The 16558-nt window shown below is 40.8% G+C and overlaps 1 protein-coding gene across 3 annotated transcripts in view; it reads left to right on the top strand.

Moving 5' to 3' along the window:
• RAB30 (RAB30, member RAS oncogene family) overlaps window positions 1-16558 on the top strand; it is a 75624-nt gene that overhangs the window by 51619 nt on the left and 7447 nt on the right. For 2 of the 3 annotated variants that reach the window (XM_012641799.1, XM_012641800.1), the window contains exons 2-4: window positions 7772-7872; window positions 11612-11695; window positions 16280-16463. In XM_012641799.1, the coding sequence (XP_012497253.1) occupies window positions 7780-7872; window positions 11612-11695; window positions 16280-16463 (361 nt within the window). In that variant the 5' untranslated portion in view covers window positions 7772-7779. The remainder of the gene's footprint in view (window positions 1-7771; window positions 7873-11611; window positions 11696-16279; window positions 16464-16558) is intronic. The other variant, XM_012641801.1, reaches the window with a different exon arrangement.

Raw genomic sequence — 16558 nt, 5'->3', positions numbered from 1 at the left:
ATAATACCTATCTAATGGGCTGTTGAAAACATTCAATAAGATTATACATAGAAAACATTTAGCACAGTTCCTGGCACACAGTGTGTTCAAATCATGGTCCAAATGCCCAGGAGCCTGAGAAAACTGTGTGTTCTGACAAAGAGGAGAAATTCTAGGTGGCAGGATACAGAGGCCACCTTGCAACTCACTAGCATGTCATTTAGAGTCACTTCATCACATAACCCTCAGTTTCCTCATTTGCATAATGAATGATAAGAGCTAGTTCATTATCCTTCAAAAGTGGAGGGGAAAAATGATTTAAAAAAAAAAGGAGTTAGCTCACGAGGTTGGTGGGAGGTTCAGATTAGATCACATCTGTGAAAGAATCTCGTAAACTGTAAAGGACCCTATAAGAATGCTGGAGTTTATGGCCTGGTGAATAAGGAGCAGCCACAGCACAGGTGGGTGTTTTGACATCCATGACCAAGGAGAATAATTAACTTGCAATAACATGAAATTAACAGCTGATGTAAAGCAAGTGAGCTTGCAGCAGTTGATTATAGTAATGGTTAGTGATTGCCTTCTAGTAATGAAGCAATAAGGAGCTTCCTGAGACAGAACCTTGTTAGAATGAAAGATGGATCAAAGGCTTTCAATTCAATGTATACGTATTGAGCACAGCGGTGGAATAAGCAGAGAACAGCATCTTGTTGAGGTACAGTACTTGTCCTTAAGAATAGTAGGAGCAAGAGACTTGTAGAACACAACTCCCTCTGCCCTCAACCAGGTAGACGCACATGCCGGGATGTACTTGGAGGAAGGTCTACAGCCCTCTGGGATTGGCAAGGAGGGGGAGACTTGCCTGCAGAGCTCCCATGCCAATTTGAACCAGGCCCCTGGAGTCTGGCCCAGATTCTAAATAACCTCAGCCCCAGCCAGGCGCGGTGGCTCACGCCTGTAATCCCAGCACTCTGGGAGGCCGAGGCGGGCAGATCGTTTGAGCTCAGGAGTTTGAGACCAGCCTGAGCAAGAGTGAGACCCCATCTCTACCAAAAATAGAAAGAAATTAATTGGACAGCTAAAAATATATAGAAAAAATTAGCCGGGCATGGTGGCGCGTGCCTGTAGTCCCAGCTACCCGGGAGGCTGAGGCAGGAGGATCACTTGAGCCCAGGAGTTTGAGGTTGCTGTGAGCTAGGCTGACGCCATGGCACTCACTCTAGCCCGGGCAACAGAGTGAGACTCTGTCTCAAAAAAAATAAAAAATAAAAAATAAATAACCTCAGCCCAGTAATGCCTTCTTGAAATTTTACTCATTGCCCTTTTTTATTCCTCTGTTTGGTTGTTTTGGATTTATCAATGATATCTTGTTTCTTTATGCCCTGTTCATCTCCCTCCACAGCTTCTGGGTGGGCATGGTGTTATGCCTAGGGCCTCTGTTTCTACTATGACCTGACTACTCATATGTTCCCTGGGTAGGGTTGCCAAATAAAATATAGGATGCTCAATTAATTTTGAATTTCAGATAAACAGAAAATAATTTTTTAGTATAACTGTGTCCCATATAATATTTGGGTCACATTTATATCCTAAAAAATTATTCATATGTCTCATGCAATATTGGGAACATACATATTAAAATTTATTTCTTGTCATCTGAGACAGAAATTTCAGTGGGTGTTCTGGCTTTCCTTTTCTTTTTACTTTTTTTTTTTTTGACTGTATCTGGCAACCCTACCAGGGCAGCTCTGATTCCAAATTTTGTCAAATAGCATTTACCATGTGAAGGTTTCCTGGAGCCCTAGTAGCAAAGAATATTAAAAGGGGTTATATGAGAAAAGAATTCTCAGCTAAAATTATGTTTAGTAAATCCTGGATTAAACAAAGTTATCTGATTTTCTTCATTATGGGAATTTTCAGAACATTTTAAATCTCTAAGATTGGGTGATAATATTTAGTATTTCTCAAAATTATGTCAATGCGAAGCTATCCTCCACACCCCCCACTTCCTGAGTATTTAGGGTCATAGGGACAAATGTTAAATGAGTATGAGGGTCTCTGGTAATCAGTTCTACTTGCAGACTATGAGTTCTGATTTTGGGTTTTGGGAAAATACTGCTTTATAGAAAACAAAAAACTTTATATAATTCTATGATGTTGTTTTTGTTTGAAAAATTCATAAATTTATATTAAAATATGCACATAGACATGAGTATATAAAATAAAAAGACTAGACTAGATGATGTACACCAGAATGTTGACTGTAGTTATTCCCAGGAGGTCTGGGTAGGGAAAGAGATGATAGGCGGTTTTCTCTTCCTTTTTGTTTGTCTGTATTTTCTGCAATCAGTACATATGACTTTTGTCAGAATTGTGGGAAAAAAATCCATTTTGGAGCACCTTTCCATATATTATCTTATTTGTCTCTGAAGCAACTCAGTGATATAGGTTCTGATACCATTCCTATTTTATGGATAAGGAAACTTTACATAGTGTTCTTTAACAGACCTGGGTCTCTTGGCTTCCTCACCCAGGCTGCGTCTTTGGTATGAGAGAATGACCACACCCACTGAGGGGGGGGAAGTGCCTTGATGCCTGTTCATCCAACCCCTCATTTATACACCAAGTTGAGACTCTAAAAGGGAAAAGGACCTTCCTGAGACACAGTTTTTGAACAAGGACAAGCTACCAAAATATTTTGGGGGACAGGCCTGGGGGTGTCAGAAAGTGGGGGAGAGGATCTGGCCTCTGACTTTGTCTGTTATACTGAGCCCCAAAGGGCAAGGGGAAGGATGCACAGATGTGCAACAGTGAATATGTTCTTTTTTTAAGCCACTTTTAAAAAAGAGTTTGTTACCAAATTCATATTGCTTAGAATGGTTTTTGTTTTTCTGCTTTTCATATTAGATTTCATTTCCTATATCTTTTTATATTATTTATTTATTATTTTTTACTGGCAGGATCAACCAGGTACCTGTATCTTCTTAAAATTCATTTTTTCCTTATCTATTTTTTCCTTTTTGAATCTTATGCATATATCCATTATTTAGAACTATTGTGGTAATTATGATATTTGGGATTTTGCTTACTCTTCTAAGCAGCATTCCTGTTTATATGCCCTGTGCCCAGTACTTAGTTACGTGGATGAACAATGACTGAATTGTGGGAGTGGTATGCAGGAAAAGTCTGAGTCCAGCTCCTGAAAGAGACCTGGGCTGGGGGGCACAGTGAGGGGCAGTGCTGGTATGATGTGGAGTCAGCATGTGACCCCATCAATGTGGGTGTGCTGCTTCCAGAGCAGGGGGATTCTAGAACACCACAGTTCAAAGGGGTTTGGGGATCTATTCATCTGAGCCTCCAGCCCTCATGATAGATACAGCAACAATGTCAGCCACATGGCAGGGGGCAGCAGCATACTGTTGCAGAAGGAGGTGGGCTTTGGATTCAGATGGACCTGGGATTGAATCCTTATCCTAAGACTAAGTAGTTGTGTGACTTCAGGATATCTTCTCTGTGCTTCAGTTTCCTCTTGTTCAGTATCCTCTTCTGATAATACCTACATCATAGGGTTGTTGTGAGGATTAAATGAGTGAATACATGTAGAAGAGCACCTGGCACATAATAAACATTGAGTAAGTGCCACTATTTTCATTATTAAAAATAATGAAATAAAATTATTATTAATAATAGAATATAAAATAATAATAGAATATAAAATTCTATGGTGGTGTTTGGCCAGTAGCATATCTTGTGACATGTCTGCTCCGTAGATAAGGTGTGACTTTTGATGTCAATTTAGGGCTGGGTATAGCTAGCCAGTCTGCTCTGAATGGGTTTCCTCCTCCTGGGATGCTGTCTCATCACATGGTGATTGGTGATGCCTGGGCTGTTACTTTATGGACCAAACAGAAGAGCTTCCGTAAAGATTAGTACTTTCCAGAGAATCTTGTGATCTTTTCATTCAATAATGTGTTTTCTGTTAGAAATAGGACAGTAAATAGAACAGGTAACCTGGAGTTTATAGTCTAGCCTTAGCTATAGACAGTCTGCATTTTTAAAGAGACCAAATAGTTTTCTCCCGGAGGTTCATGTAAAAAAGATTCAACAGAACATGAAAGTAGTTTCTTATAGAAAGGGGAAGTGTCTTCATTTTTATTCTGTGGCTTGCTCCAGGTGGTCACCACGTGACACAGTGTTGACTATGACAAAGCCTCTCTTTCCCCTTTTCTACCTAAAAATGCTCTTAGGAGCCCTGTTTCTCAGGTCTTTATATTTGGACATTCTACTCTGGATTCTCTACTTTGTTTCTTTGACTTCTGGCAAAGCAGTAGAAATAAATGTTTGTCAAACACTATAGGCACAGAAAAAGAATGCAGTCCAGTCCTGTGTTTCCTACTTCTTTTTTTTTTTTTTTTTTTTTTTGAGACAGAGTCTTGCTCTGTTGCCTGGGCTAGGGTGCCATGGCGTCAGCCTAGCTCACAGCAACCTCAAACTCCTGGGCTCAAGCAATCCCATTGCCTCAGCCTCCCGAGTAGCTGGGACTACAGGCATGCGCCACCATGCCCCGGCTATGTTTCCTACTTCTTATGGCTTGTGAAAGAAGGGAGTCTTGGTCCACAGAGCCTCTGGTCTTCTGCTATCCTTGTGCCCATCCCTGAGTTTTATGTTCTTTTTACTTGTAATAGCTTTATTGAGTTTTAGTTGACATACCACGTCCCTGAGTTTTTATCAGGAGTTTGACTTTGATGCTTATTTAAACTACTACAGTGTGGTAGAAAGAGTTTTGTGTTTGAAGCCAGAGGGGAAGAGCAAAGGGAAATCACATTTATTGAGTCCTTCATCATTCGATTCATCACATCTTTCTTGTGCTTTTACTCTGAGCCAGGCATTGTGAAAGGCACTATAGGGTATAGTTCAAGGACATGGGTATTGGAACCAGGTTATCTGGGTTTGAATCTCAGCTCTACCAATTGTCAGCTGCGGGACCTTATGACTTTTATTTAACTTCTCTTGTGACTTAGTACCCCTATCTGTCAAGTTAAGATACTAATAGTGTAGTGTCCACCTTACAGGATGGTTGTGAGAATTAAATGACTCATTATAGAGTGAGATGATGATGACAATGATGACAATGATGATGACAGGCAGGAGGGGGATTGGGACTCAACCAGACACTTCATTGCCTCATACTGCTCACAGTCATGAGTGTGTGTGTGTGTGTGTGTGTGTGTGTGTGTGTGTGTGTGTAGGCCTGAGGTGCTGAAGGATGGGGTTGGGAGGTAGATATAAATAATTGATTACAGTTAAGCATGGTGAATATTACCACAGTAGAGGAGGAGGGCGTTGTGGGAGCAGAGAGCAAGGAGACTGGGCCCCTTCACAGATCAGAGAAGCATACGAGGGGAAGTGGTATTTAAGCTGAGATCTAAAGGGGGAGTAAAAGTTAAGAGGCCTGGGTGTGGCAAGCATCAGCTGTGTTCTGTATTCTGGGCAGAAGGGACAGTATAGTGAAGGTCTGAGGAGAAAACCAATCCTGTAGTATTTAAGCAGTTGAAGAAAGCCAATGAGCCTGGATTGCGGGCTATAAGGAGAGTGTTGAGAGATGGGCTGGCAACAAAGGCAAAAACCAGATCATGGAAAACTTGGGAGTTGTATTAAGGAGTCTGGGTGACTAAGAGCCAGGTGCTGTTCTTGGGGGTTTCCATGAATTCTTTCAAGCATCACAAATCTACGTTATAGGTGTTATTAGTCCCATTTTGTTGATGAGGAAGTTGAAGCTCTGAACTATTGTCATTTGCGAAAAGGCACACACTTAGAAAGTAGTACAGCCAGAATTTGAACCTAGGCCTGTCTGGCTCCATACTGATGACACCATATACCTTTGGAACTTGAAGTCTTATGATTTTGGGCTACCCTCTTAATTTCCTTTAACCTCAGTTTACTCACTTGTAAAATAGGTAATATGTTAATAAATATCAGCCTTATATACTTGTGAAAACAAATGGAAATGTAGATAAAGGGCCAAGTATAGTGCCTGACATACAGTTAGTGCTACCACTGCTATGGACCCAGATTCTTTTGCGGAGAAATGTTTTTCCTTCACAGTCCCAGTGAACTGAGACGGAACTCCATGGGCCACTGCCTGCATGTTGGCTCGGTTATCAGTCATCCTTCCAAGGGTCAATTGAAATCCACATGGAAGTCACCTTTGTACACAGGGAATTGACTCCCCTGGCTACTTGACAGTTCAGCGTGGTGGGTTCTCCTCTCTGCTCAGCAGCCTGCAGCTATTTGAGTGACCCTGAGGTCACTCAAGTTATTAGACAAATAGATTATTAGTTAATAATAATCCAAATTTGGAAACAAATGACATCAAACTGAACCTAAATATTAATTTTTTTAAAAAAACTCTAATACAAATTAAACCAAACAAATTCCCTGCCTATAGGAGTGACCCTGAGGCTTCTCTAACGCTCCCAAGCACCCTGCCCTCATGAGCTCACGGATGTCATTTTCCTCTCCCTCCAGAGTCTCTTGGGCCTGTTCTGCCTACACCTTATGAAATGAGCTCTGCTATTGGCTCAAATTGTTACTTAACTTTTTTGTTGCTATTTAACTTTTCTCATGTTGGTCCTAAGGGCAGACGTTGTTTCCTCTCTGTATTTCCTGCGCTGCTAGGGTAGTACTACAGTAGGCACTCAATAGATTAACAATTGCTTTCACCAGGATAGGGTTTTATGTGTGCCAAGGCTCTTTTGTAAGATTTTTTTTTTTTATCTTCACAACAGTCCTCTGAAGTAGATAGAGCTCGTAGTATTCTTTTTAGCACAATTGGAGAAACTAAGGCCTACACAGATGCAACATACCTATTAATTAATTTTTTCCTTCTATAGGGTAGACATTTACTAAGTGTAGCTCTGTCTCAGGGACTAGGAAAATAGAGCTGAAAGACATAATCCCATCCCTCAAGACATTTGAACAAATAATTGTATACAATGAGTGAAGTTTTACGACAGAGGAATGGTGAAAGTATTTAACTTTTGGGGGGGAAAGATCAGTGAAAGATTCAGAGAGAAAAGGATGCTTGCATTGGGCCTTCAAGGACGTAAAAGGGATGGAAGAGAGGGCATCCCCGGCAGAAGAAATGTCATATACCAAAGCCTATAGGACTGAAAAGGCAGGCACTTTGTGAGGTCCTGTAGCATCAGCACGGCTGGCAGGTATATAGGAATGGGGTGATGATAGAGGGGAAAGATGGCTGCGACTCCCATTGGTAAGATCCCAAGACTCCCAGGACTTGCAGGAGACTGAAAGGGCCCTTCTTAGTTCCTTCCCCTTCCTCAGCCTCCTAGTCACTAGCACTTCTTCCCAGAGGCATAAACACCCCATAAACTACCTTTAAGCTCTGGATGGGCATTGCTTTGTCCTGCTTTGTGCATCCCCAGCTTGTCTACACATAGCCTTGCAATCTCCTTTCCCTACTAAAAAAGAAAACAGATCTTATCACAGGAGCAACCTGTGACCTGACTGCGTGGAGGAATAAAGGTTACCAGGTGAAAGGACATCTGTGTCATTTGCTCTCTGTGGCATGAGGTAGCTGGGAAGGAATAAAGTCCACCTGTGACTGAACACCTGTGTTCCTCTCTCGCTAGCAGGGTCACCAGAGGGGAGAATTAAATTACTCTTTAAATGAGGCAGGCCCGTTGTTCCCGAGGAGACAGTGCTGGTGCAACTTGAGCTCTGTGAGCAAGTCTGCCGGTGCCCCTCACTCTTTCTTGTGTTTGCCTTGCAGCTGTGTAAATGAGTATGGAAGATTATGATTTCCTGTTCAAAATTGTTTTAATTGGCAACGCTGGTGTGGGGAAGACGTGCCTGGTCCGACGATTCACTCAGGTAAGGGAACTTGGAAGCCCAGAGTTGGATTTCTCAGTCTAGCCTGCAGGGTTAGGAAAATCTGTTGGGATGGGTGACCTGGTCCTAGTGCCAGTCTGTTGGCTGTGATTTCCTAATGCACCCTTTGAAAATTGCAGCCACATTATAGCCTAGACTACAGTTTTTAAACCACCTCAAGGGAGCATGGCTGTGTGGGTCATATCAAGCCTCCCAGGCCTCTTCTACTTTTTATTTATTTTTTTTATTTGGAGACAGAGTCTTGCTCTGTCACCCTGGGTAGAGTGCAGTGGCATCATCCGGGCTCACAGCAACCTCAAACTCCTGGGCTCAAGGGATCTTCCTGCCTCAGCCTCCCGAGTAGCTGGGACTACAGGTGCGTGCTATGACGCCTGGCTAATTTTTCTATTTTTACTAGAGATGAGGTCTTGCTCTTTCTCAGGCTGGTCTCGAACTCCTGACCTCAAGTGATCCTCCCACCTTAGCCTCCCAAAGTGCTAGGATTACAGGCGTGAGCCACAGCACCTGGTTCCATGCCTCTTGCTGCTGCTTTTAATGAAAGGGGCAAGTGGTTTTGCTTTTAGCATACGGTATCAAACATAAATTATTAGAATAAAAATAGATTATTAGTTAATAATAATCCAAATTTGGAAACAAATGACATCAAACTGAACCCAAATATTAATTTTTTAAAAAAACTCTAATACAAATTAAACCGATCAATTCCTGCCTATGGCCCTTACATTTTCCCAGGAAACTGAGTGAATCGTTTTAGTTTAGAACCAAATATGGAGATTTTCTAAATCTCTTTAATGGGAATGAAATGAGAACAGTGAAGTGTTACCTGAACAGAATCGATTGTTCCCCCTGGCTTAAATCCTTATCATATGACCTAAGTAGAAGGCCCCTTTGGGGCTGCCCTTTTGAGAATCACTGGCAGAGATTATATGCCTTTTTTATATAGACATTAGTGAGAAATCATTCTGAGTTGACCTCCTTTCTGTTTTCCCCTGAAAAATATAAATGGTGCCCTTTTCAGGACTATCATGGATGTATCTTGCATTTTCCTAAAGTGCTCATTGGGAAAGTTGAGACTAGCTTTTCTATCTAGAGCACGGGCAACCTGGTGCCATGGAAAGAGCACTGGCTGGAGAGTTGAGACTTGGGTCCTAGTCCCCATTCTGCCCGTGGCTTACCCTGTGAGCCTGGGTAAGCTACCTCCCTGCCTGCCTGCTCTGCTGCACATGAAGGGCCAGGTGAGCTCCAAGGCCCCTTCCAGTTCTAACAGTCTGTGGTTCTGTGGAAAACTGGAGAGGCAGATTGAATCACACAAAAAGCTTTAGGATCCACAGTCACTGTGGAAATGTCAGAGTTTTTCCCATGATGAGTGAACGCAGAATAGAACCCTTGCTTTTTACTAAGCCTTGGCCTGGTGAAATCAAAAGTAACAAGCTAACAGGCATCTGGGCTCAGTCAACCACCATGGAGATATATCGGAAACTCCAACTGGTTTTACTTCCACCTAACATTAATAATCTTTTCTGCTTTTTACAGAAGGACAAGTCTGCAGAGACGCAGATTAAGTTTCAGTCCCTTTATAAAAAGTTCCTTGTCTTAGTATTGAAAGGTCACTTAGAGATTATTTAACCCACTCCTCTCATTTTACAGGTGAAGAGCTCAGAACTGGAGGGACTGAATGGCTTAAGATCTTACATCATGCTAGTGGCAAGGCCAGGATTAGAACCCAGGTCTCCTGGTACCCAGCCTGATAATTCCTATCTCCTGCATATTCTAACATCTAAGATCATTCTCTATAAAAGCATAAACCTTGTCAATAAGGGTGAAAATACCTCCATTTTGAAACAGTAATTTTTACCAACAGGCACTCTTGTTTTTCTTCTTTTTTATTTTCCTTTTTCTGTCTATTTTTTTACCCCTCCCAGCCCCTCAACTCCCTTATAAGTTCATATTTCATAGGCAGGATTATGTTTGTTTTTGTTATTTAGTAGACAGTTAAAATGAATTGGATTCAGCTGTTTTTGAGGCATGAAGGGTTGGGGAACAAAATGGTAGAGGAAACTTTGGGAAGGATTTGTTTTATATTTTGATATTTGCTGAGCTGCAAAACAGCTGGAACTATAAACTTGAAGCTTGGTAGCCTTGTATCTGAGCCAAGCCGAAACAGAAGAAAATTAATTCAATATTTGTAAGTAAAGTTATGAATGTTTATATTTACATCTTTTTGCAGACATGCAATGGAACATTTTCTTTTGGTTTGAAGCTCAGTCTTTTAAGTTAAAACTTTAATTAGATAATTCTTAATTAAAGATACTCTGATCTTAGCTGCCAGAGTGAATAAAGTCCATTTTACTTTAATTTCTGGAAATTCTGGAATATAAGTGAAGAGGGAAGAGAAACTAGGTGAACGGTTCTTTTTTTTATAAAATTTTTTGAAGGGGGGTAAAAAGGTTCAATTTCCCCCTTTTTATTTTTTAAGAGAGAGAGTCTCACTCTGTTGCCCTGGGTAGAGTGCAGTGTCTTACCTAGCTCACTGCAACCTCAAACTCCAGGGCTCAAAGGATTCTCCTGCCTCAGCGTCCCAAGTAGCTGGGACTATAGGGTCATGCCATGATGCCTGGCTAATTTCTCTATTTTTAGTAGAGATGGGCTCTTACTTTTGCTCAGGCTGGTCTTGAATTCCTGAGCTCAAGTAATCCTCCCACCTCAGCCTCCTAGAATGCTAGGATTACAGGCATCAGCCACCAGACACCAGCCACCACACCCAGCTAAGAGTTCTTTCTTGATAGAATTCCTTGCTACCCCCAACGCCCTCCCTAAGCTTATAGGAAATAATATTTAATAGTAAATTACAGTATACTTATAATTTTGCTACCATCTTTCTGATTAAGTTTCCATTTTGAAGTAAATCTTTTTTTTGGTTTTAAGATAGCTTATACCAGCCTTAAATTCATTGAATTTGAGGCCCAGAGAGGGTGGTTTGTCTGAGATCACACAGAGATCCTAAAACCACTGCCTCCTGGTTTAGTACTATCTCTACTCTACTGTGTCCCTGATAATTTTATTTTCTTAGATTATCTTCCCAGTGTCATTGGTCCGGATCCCATGTAATTATATATGTATGGTACATTGCACTGAGGAAAACAGTGATCACCCTCAGGGCAGAGGAAAATTCAGAAGCTTCACTGTCTTCTTATTGTTTCTCATGCTGAGTTCTTGTTTATTTTTTCATATGGTTGCCCACCCCTGTGGCTGTCCATACCCAAGACTGATAACCAATTTTCAGCTTCCTTGATTTCACGTCTTTTAGAGGACCTTTCCTTTCCATTTTGCCCCTACCCTGATAATCTCGGTCATCCCTATGGCTCCATGTGCCTCACTCTCACCCTTGTGTCTAATTTTTCTGTTTCATTCTTCAAATCTGGTCCCCCTGCCACCCTGTGCCAGTTTTGTCCTTCATCCTGTCTTCTTCCTTTCTTTGCCTGCTTTTCTCTTTCTTCTTGTTTTAGCATTTCTATCTCCCACTTTCTCCCTCCTGTCTCTTCCCCTCAAGACATACACACAAAGTTAAACAGGGCTCCCATGACACTACCCAGAGTTCTCTTTTCTACCAGTTAACTGAGCTGAAGGAAGGACCTGGCAATGGATTGGGGGTTGGGGACGGGGAGGAATTTCATTTAATTGGAAGGTTTGCTTAACTGTTATTTTCCATTTTCTTCTTTAGGGTCTTTTCCCCCCAGGTCAAGGAGCCACAATTGGAGTTGATTTTATGATTAAGACAGTGGAGATTAATGGTGAAAAAGTAAAGGTAAGATGCTTAATGTTTAATAAAGCTTTCATGTGCTGTATGAGAGGTTAGGGGAAGTAGTATTTTCCTAACATTTATTTAATCTCTTAATTGAAACCCACATTGAAAAAAGTATATTCAGCCATGACAGCTTGTTTCCAAACAGAGTTCTTTGGACCCTTTATGGGGGCAGAAAGAGATTTTGGATGATGTGTGATAGACTGGAACACAGAGAGAGAATGGCTAAGCAAGTTTCTCCTGTCTCCTGTCATGTTAGAGGTGATGTAAAGACAAGGAAGAAATTTCTTTTTGGATCTGCTGAGTTAGGCCAATAAGCAGTGCTGCCTCCTCTAAACAGCAGCCCCACGAAAGAACTTCCTGACTCCTACATTCCATTATGGGTCCTTTCATTACGAATCATTTATTAAAATTATCCTGTCTCTTACCATACCCTTATCCCTAGTAAAGGAGAGATATTAAATGAGGGGTCCAGGAAAGGATCCATGGTCTCTAACCTGTCCTCCCCCACCCCTCCACCTTGTGGCTTCTGGATGGTTTGGTACCTGGAAGAAATATGGTATGTTCAGTAAGAGAAGGGAAATAGTGTTTATTGAGTACCTACTGTATGTCAGTGCCTCCACTAGGTGCTTTTCCATGTGTTCTATTTAGCTTAATCTTTCCTGTAAACCCTGTGAGGTAAATGGTATCATCCTTGTTTTATAGGCTTCAGAGAAATTAAGTGACTTTTACTTATCCATGGCTATACAGTTTGGAAGGAAGGTAGGCAGGATTTGAAAAGGTTTTGCCAACCAGTACACCACACTGCTTCCCTAGGATCTCCTCTTGCCATGAGAGAAGAGGGGAATGAAGCCATAATAGGCCCTTCACCTTGGAGCAAGGAAAGGAAAAGGTGATGGGAAGAAATGTGAAGGGAGACTAAATTACATGGAAGGAGTGTTGAGATACTGATGTTTGGCATTGTGCTCTACCAGCCGTTCAGAAGTATTGAAATTCCATTGTCAGGTCTTTCAGAGAGAATTGACTAATCTCCCAAATCCAGTCCAAATCAATTTTCCTGTGATTCTTTCTAGCCCAATATGTAGATTCAAGATATAGGATGACCCTTCTTTAACCACATTAATTGAAGGGCCTCATTAACATATGGACATGTGAGAGCAACTTCTTTATTTGAAGAGGGCAGAACTGCCCAGTATTATCTTATTGTTGTCCTTGTTCTTTAACATGTCCTGACTACCTTTTCTTGGTGATATTTGAGTGTCTTTTTCTGGTCGTTTGCAGGCTTTCCTTGAGCCCCATAAAGTCAGTGCAAAAGAGAATCTGCTGGTTTATGCAGAATCACCCACCTGGTGAGTGGTGGGGCCAGGTCTCTCTCCTGACTTTTCATCACCTCCCTTGGCCTCCCCTGCAAGTATCATTCTTTTTAGGATGGCTCCCAAGGTTGAAGGCAGGGAATTCAAATTATTAGAAAGATTATTGTAGCTATTAAGGCTAAGTAAGTGCCAAATCAGTAAAGGCAAAGTTAAGGAAGAGGCCCTTCTCTTAAAATGGTGTTCATTATGAAGGTGACTTTCGGTAGAAAATATAATTAAAACATGTAAACCACTTGAATTATATAGTTAAAGTGGTTGAAACGATAAATTTTGTTATGTGTATTTTAGCACAGTAAAAAAAGTGGAAAAAGTATAGAATTTTCACTTATCCATTGATTTTTTAGCCTATCATAAATTAATGAGTAATGAGCAAAACTCTAAGCTCAGTCTAAAACATTTTAACCTCAGGAGATTAATTATAATAGAAATAGAAGATTTGCTATATTTCTTTCTAATCAGGTCTATGTTGCATAGAGAGGAAAGTTATGAAAGTATATGCCTATATTCATGCCTTCAACCATCTGTCCCTCAGTTCATCCATGCATCCCATGTTATAGAAGATGTTTTGTGCCAAGCACTGTGGTAGGTAAAGCATCTTTGCCCACTAGAAACTTATTGTCATCTAGCTCTAATAATATTTTATCTGTAAGACCTCTTTAATACCCTATTAATCTGTTAAATAGAATTAATCAATCCCTCCTTTGTGATTCTACAATCCTTTGTTCTTTTAATTAGCCATCATTCAAATGTGTCCACCACATTCTATGTACTATGCTAGAAAGGCGCTGGGAATATAAGGTCAAATAAGAGACAGCCCTTGCCCTCAAAGGACTCAGTCTAGTAAGGGAACTAGCAGTGCATTATTGTGACAGTGAGGCAATGGAGGTTAAGTAATAGTGCAAAGAAAAGAGTAGACAAACAATGTAGCTCCATGCTGGAGTTGAGAGTGATTAGAAAGCCCATGGCTGCAGTATTGAAAACATACGGACAGGCGTGAGACTAACACTAGGAGACACACTCTTCTTCTGGCACCTCTTTAATAGAATATCTCATATTGTACTATTGTTAATTAACTATGTGTGTGTCCTCCCTATAGACTGTGAGCTCTTTGAGATCAGGGATCATGTTTTATTCATCTTTGTGTCTTCCCTGTGCCTAGCACAGTGCCCTGCATATATTTATTGTTCTGCAAATGCTGAAACGAAGCGAATGAATTGAAGAGAATGGTGAAACCAAGTCAAGTGATAAAGGCAGTGGAATATTAATATCCTCAGTAATCAACTGTCCAATCCAATTCCAGGCTAGAAACAGGCAGCCTCCTATAAGAAAGTGGCATATATCTTGGCAATATTTCAGTATTTAAACAAGTGTTTGAATATTCAAATATTCAAAACAAGTGTTTTAGAGGCTCGGGGTGGATATATAACAATAGTCTGTTATTCTAAGACACATCCTGGCAGAGAGGGACCATGTCCCTAGGTTTGAGGCAGAAAAGAGAAATAGCTTTTGTCTCAGCAAATACCATAACATCTGTATGGTTGCCTTTAGCATACGGATTTTCATGTATATCATTGAAGAACAGCTGCAACTTCAGATCAAAGGAGAGCCTTTGTGTGCTGCTGATTCATGGCAGGGACTATTGGTCAGTCAGCAGTCTCTTTAGCTAAGCTAGTATGAGCACAGGTTGACACCAACTGATTCATCCTCTTTGGATACAGATGTACATTTAAATTAGTCTTCAGTGGCAGAGGCAACATGGTGGTATCGAATGAGTCCTCAATTGGGAATAGAAGACCTAGAGTCTGAGTCCCAGCTTTGTGAGTGACCAGTTAGGAGACAGTTTCCATTAATAGGGGGAGGCATAAACTTGGCTATCTCATTAGATTTTTGTAAGGATTAAATGAGACCATCAATAAATATTTGAGCATCTACTATTTGGCAGACATTGTATTATGAGTAAAATGAATCCTGACTTCCGCCTTATGAAGCTTTCAGTCTAGTGGGGAAGATAGCTGTTAAACAAAAATTATTACAAATAAATAAATGATTCAAGTGTGTCAGGTGCCGTGAGGGAGAATGACAGGAGATGCTGCAAAAGAGACTGTGTGGGGTACGGGATGGGGAACCTAACCTAATCTGAGGGTTCTGCACATCCTTCCCTGAGGAAGTAATACTATGTCTATGGAGGTTAATGCACCAGTGACCTGGCAAATGTATACAATTAGGAGGGAAGATTGTTGTTGTTGATGTTCTTATTTTTCAAGTCCTTGTGATTTGTTCTATGCTTAACAGTCTTCTGAACAGTTCTCTTTCAGTAATCATCTGCTCTGTACAGGGAAATTCAGAGAGGAGAAGTGAGAAGTATTTTGCCTTCTTTGTTATTAGAACCATCAATTATTAGATCTTAGAACTGGTAGATAACTTCAGAAAATGTGAACTTTCAGCAGGTTGCATATTATCAACCCCTTTTTATAAAGAAACAACTGAAGCCTAAAGAGATTAAGTGACTTGCCCAAGGTCACAGAGTTTAAAAGTGGTAGAAAGAAATTATTTTTTAGTCTGCCATGGCATTCTTCCTATTTTTGTTAACAAAGATAATACCTTAATATGTTCATTTGCATTTCGAACTGGAAAAGGTGGTGAAGTTGGATTTTTCCCCCTCTCCAGTTGCTGACTGAAATAGCAACAGTCACAGGATGACAGCTTGCTCTGTATCGTGCCTTTTTGTAATACAGCATTGTGGTTAAGAGCGTAGACTCTGGAGCCCCAATGCCTGGTTGAACTGGCTCTGGAACATACTGACTGTGAGATGCTGAGTAAGTTAATTAATCGCCCTGTGCCTCAGTTTCCTGACGTGAGAAATGGGTATTGTGATAATACCTACCTCATTGGGTTATTGTGAGGAATAAGTGAGTTACTACATGTAAAATGCTTAGACTAGAGCTTGGCACATGATATGCTCTCAATAAGTTTTTCTAAAATTTATTTTTAAAAACAAAGAGGAAACTCTTAAATAACAAAGAAAAGAACAAAAAACAAAACAAGTCCCTCTCCTTAACCAGAAATACACCCAACACATTAAGAAAAAAAACTCTTTGGTACTTTCGTTAGGGCAGAAAATAACCACAGAATAATTTGGGTGAAGGTGTTCCCATTTCCAAACAAAAGCAATTTTCTGCTTCTCCAACCCACTCCTTCTTTTATACCTTTACAGCTACAGATCTGGGACACAGCAGGTCAAGAGAGATTTCGGTCCATTACCCAGAGTTATTACCGAAGCGCCAATGCCTTGATCCTCACCTATGACATTACCTGTGAGGAATCCTTCCGTTGCCTTCCCGAGTGGCTGCGGGAGATAGAGCAATATGCCAGCAACAAAGTCATCACTGTGTTAGTGGGTAAGTAAGGACTAATGAGGAGGGAAATTGATTTGTGGGCATCAGAGAATTTATAGTCACGTAAAGCTTGTGCTTGGGTACCTTCCAAGAATATA

This window comes from Propithecus coquereli, unplaced genomic scaffold (assembly GCF_000956105.1).
Source record: "Propithecus coquereli isolate 6110/MARCELLA unplaced genomic scaffold, Pcoq_1.0 Scaffold170, whole genome shotgun sequence".
In the NCBI taxonomy this organism is placed as follows: Eukaryota; Metazoa; Chordata; class Mammalia; order Primates; family Indriidae; genus Propithecus; species Propithecus coquereli.
This window is presented reverse-complemented; position numbering and strand designations above follow the sequence as displayed.